Source organism: Marmota flaviventris, chromosome 5, assembly GCF_047511675.1.
Source record: "Marmota flaviventris isolate mMarFla1 chromosome 5, mMarFla1.hap1, whole genome shotgun sequence".
Classification (NCBI taxonomy): Eukaryota; Metazoa; Chordata; class Mammalia; order Rodentia; family Sciuridae; genus Marmota; species Marmota flaviventris.
The window spans coordinates 61,433,052-61,435,439 of NC_092502.1; the positions used below are offsets into that span (position 1 = coordinate 61,433,052).

Consider the following 2,388-nt stretch of genomic DNA (forward strand, 5'->3'; position numbering starts at 1 on the left):
GTCTTTCTCTTAGGGTCTTTCCATGAGGATTAAGTGAGATAATGTCTCAGAATATAGAGGATGGAGATGCTGGGAATGGGAATTGAAGTGTGGGGCCAGCTTGGCCTGCTCCAATGTCCCAGTCCCTGCACACGCCCACGGTGTGAGGTAGGGCAATGACATGACCTCTCTGAGCTGCGCTTGTCTCCTGGCTCAGGCCTTATGGGGTCTTTAAAGGATTCAACGAGCAGAAGTGTGCAAAGCTGGGTTCAAGAAATCCCTCAGCGCCTGCTGTGGCCCAGCCCTCACCCACTTGCCTTTTTCCTCCAGCTCCACCCTGAATGAAGCCAACACCTCCTCTACCATCTCCTGTGACAGTCCTCTCGACCCCCAGGAAGAACCAGAGCCAGAACCCCTGCCCCAGCCCCAGGGGGACTCCCAGATGGAACTGGAGCCACCAATGGATGCAGGCTGCCCTGGGCCTCGGGCCGAAGCAGAGGACAGCTTTCTGTAGGGGCTGGACCCCACCCTATGCCACGAGAAGCTCCCCTTCTGCCACCAGGCCACAGTCCCCGGGCCTGGCATCCTGTGAGCCATGCTGCTCCTGCCAGCTGTCCCATGTGGAAGGCTTCTGTCCCTGCCACACTGCTCCCCAAGCCCTGGGGCTGGCTCAGGAGGCCAGAGAACTGCAGGACCATGCCCAGCCTCTGCCTTAGGGAGGCCATGTGACTGAGCCACGGTCCCTCCCAGGGGACCCAGTTTCCCAGTGCACAAGATGAGACATTGAACTTGGTAGTTCACAGTCTACCTGGGAGTCTCCCTGGCTGACAACTGGGGAGGCTGGAATCTGGGGGAGCTTCCTGGGGGAATGGCGTAGTTAGTAACCTCTCTCTGTTCAGCCAACTGCCCCTCAAGGAGTCGCAGGCTTGTCCCCACACTTCCATCTGCCCAGGAGCTGGGGAAGAAACCCCGGCACCCCTGGCTCCTGGCTGAGCTGGGCCTGCCCTGGCCAGTGTTGCTTCGCTCTGAAGCCACCTCCCCTGACACTAGTCTCTGCTTTCCCAGGCCCGAGCAGGTCTGGGCCAGCCATGCTTAATTAGTGCTGTAATTATTGCTGGGACTGAACCAAGTACAGCACTCCCCAGCCTGCAGAGCCAGCCCAGGGCACTCAGGGCACACTGGCTGTGGACAGTGCCCATATCTTCCAGGCCCCTTGTGTTCTGAGGCTTTTTCTCATCGTCCCTGGTTACAGGCCCAGCGGATCCTACATCTGAAACAAATGTGTTGATGTGCCAGCATTATGTCCACATGTGTACACCAGTAGGTGGCCCTGACTCTGCATTGAACCTGCTGTGACCTTGGAGGAATCCCTTGCCCTCTCTGGGCCCATTTTCCCCTTTGAAGAGTGAGCAAGTTGGACTCATTCACTCTGAGTGCCCTGTCAACACTAATATTCTAGAATATTCCTGTGGTTTGCATGCTTGTCCAGATGAAGCAAGGTCAAGTACCCTAAACTTCCTAGTTGGGGGGCTGCTGGCCTCTGGGGAGATTCCAAATGACATATCACAGTCCGGGCATTCAGGTACGTGACCCTTCCTCCGCCCCAAATGCAGCTGTGATGACCTTGGCTTGGAGTACCCTGGAAAGCCCCCAGCAGCTGCTCCAGGGACACAGGAGGACCACAAGACCCCCTTGAGGACCCACGATGAACTCTGGAGATATCCTGGGCAAGGGGGCAGGGAGGGAGGTCATTACCTCATGCAGCCCAACAGTGCCCCCAAGGTATTTGCAACAGACAGAATAGACAGTAAGGATGGTTGTGTCCCATGAAGAACAAGAGCCTCAGGATGTGCACCCCAGGAAAGGGGCACAAGAGGTGGGCACTTTGGAGGTTTCCTCCTTAACTGCCGGCTGCCCATCTTGGAGGGAGTACCTGGTGGAGTAGGGTCTTGTCACTGCCCAGGTGATACCTCACTGCCCTGAAACCAGTGGGCATTGGCCATTACAGGGCAGTGAGGGATATGGTCACTTCGCCCAGGAGGGGGAGGGCTGGCCAGGGGATAAGGCAAGGTCAGCCCTCCTGGACACAGTCACCAAGCTAGTTGGTGTCTCCCAACCCGAGGGCCCCAGAGACTCCCCAAGGAGAGAGGGGGAGTCAGTCTTCGCTACGGTACCAAAGATATAATCACCTACGTTTACAAGTATTTTTTAGGACTCACATTAACTCACATGTATACATCAAAGTGTTATTTTGTATGCTGTTCAGTTTTCCTATCTGTGTACTTTTTTTTAAGGGAAAGATTTTAATATTAAACCGGGTGCTTCCACTCATGGACTCTGGTCTCACTTGGGTTTGGGTGTGGGTATGGAGTGAGCGGCAGTCAGAGCGCATCCCGACAGATCCCTTCA

The 2,388-nt window shown here is 55.7% G+C and overlaps 1 protein-coding gene across 4 annotated transcripts in view; it reads left to right on the forward strand.

Moving 5' to 3' along the window:
- Positions 1-2,306, forward strand: part of Pdgfrb (platelet derived growth factor receptor beta) — a 37,563-nt gene extending 35,257 nt beyond the window's left edge. For all 4 annotated transcript variants that reach the window (XM_071612239.1, XM_071612241.1, XM_071612240.1 and 1 more), the window contains one exon: positions 310-2,306. In XM_071612239.1, the coding sequence (XP_071468340.1) occupies positions 310-493 (184 nt within the window). In that variant the 3' untranslated portion in view covers positions 494-2,306. The remainder of the gene's footprint in view (positions 1-309) is intronic.
- The last annotated feature ends 82 nt before the right edge of the window (positions 2,307-2,388 follow it).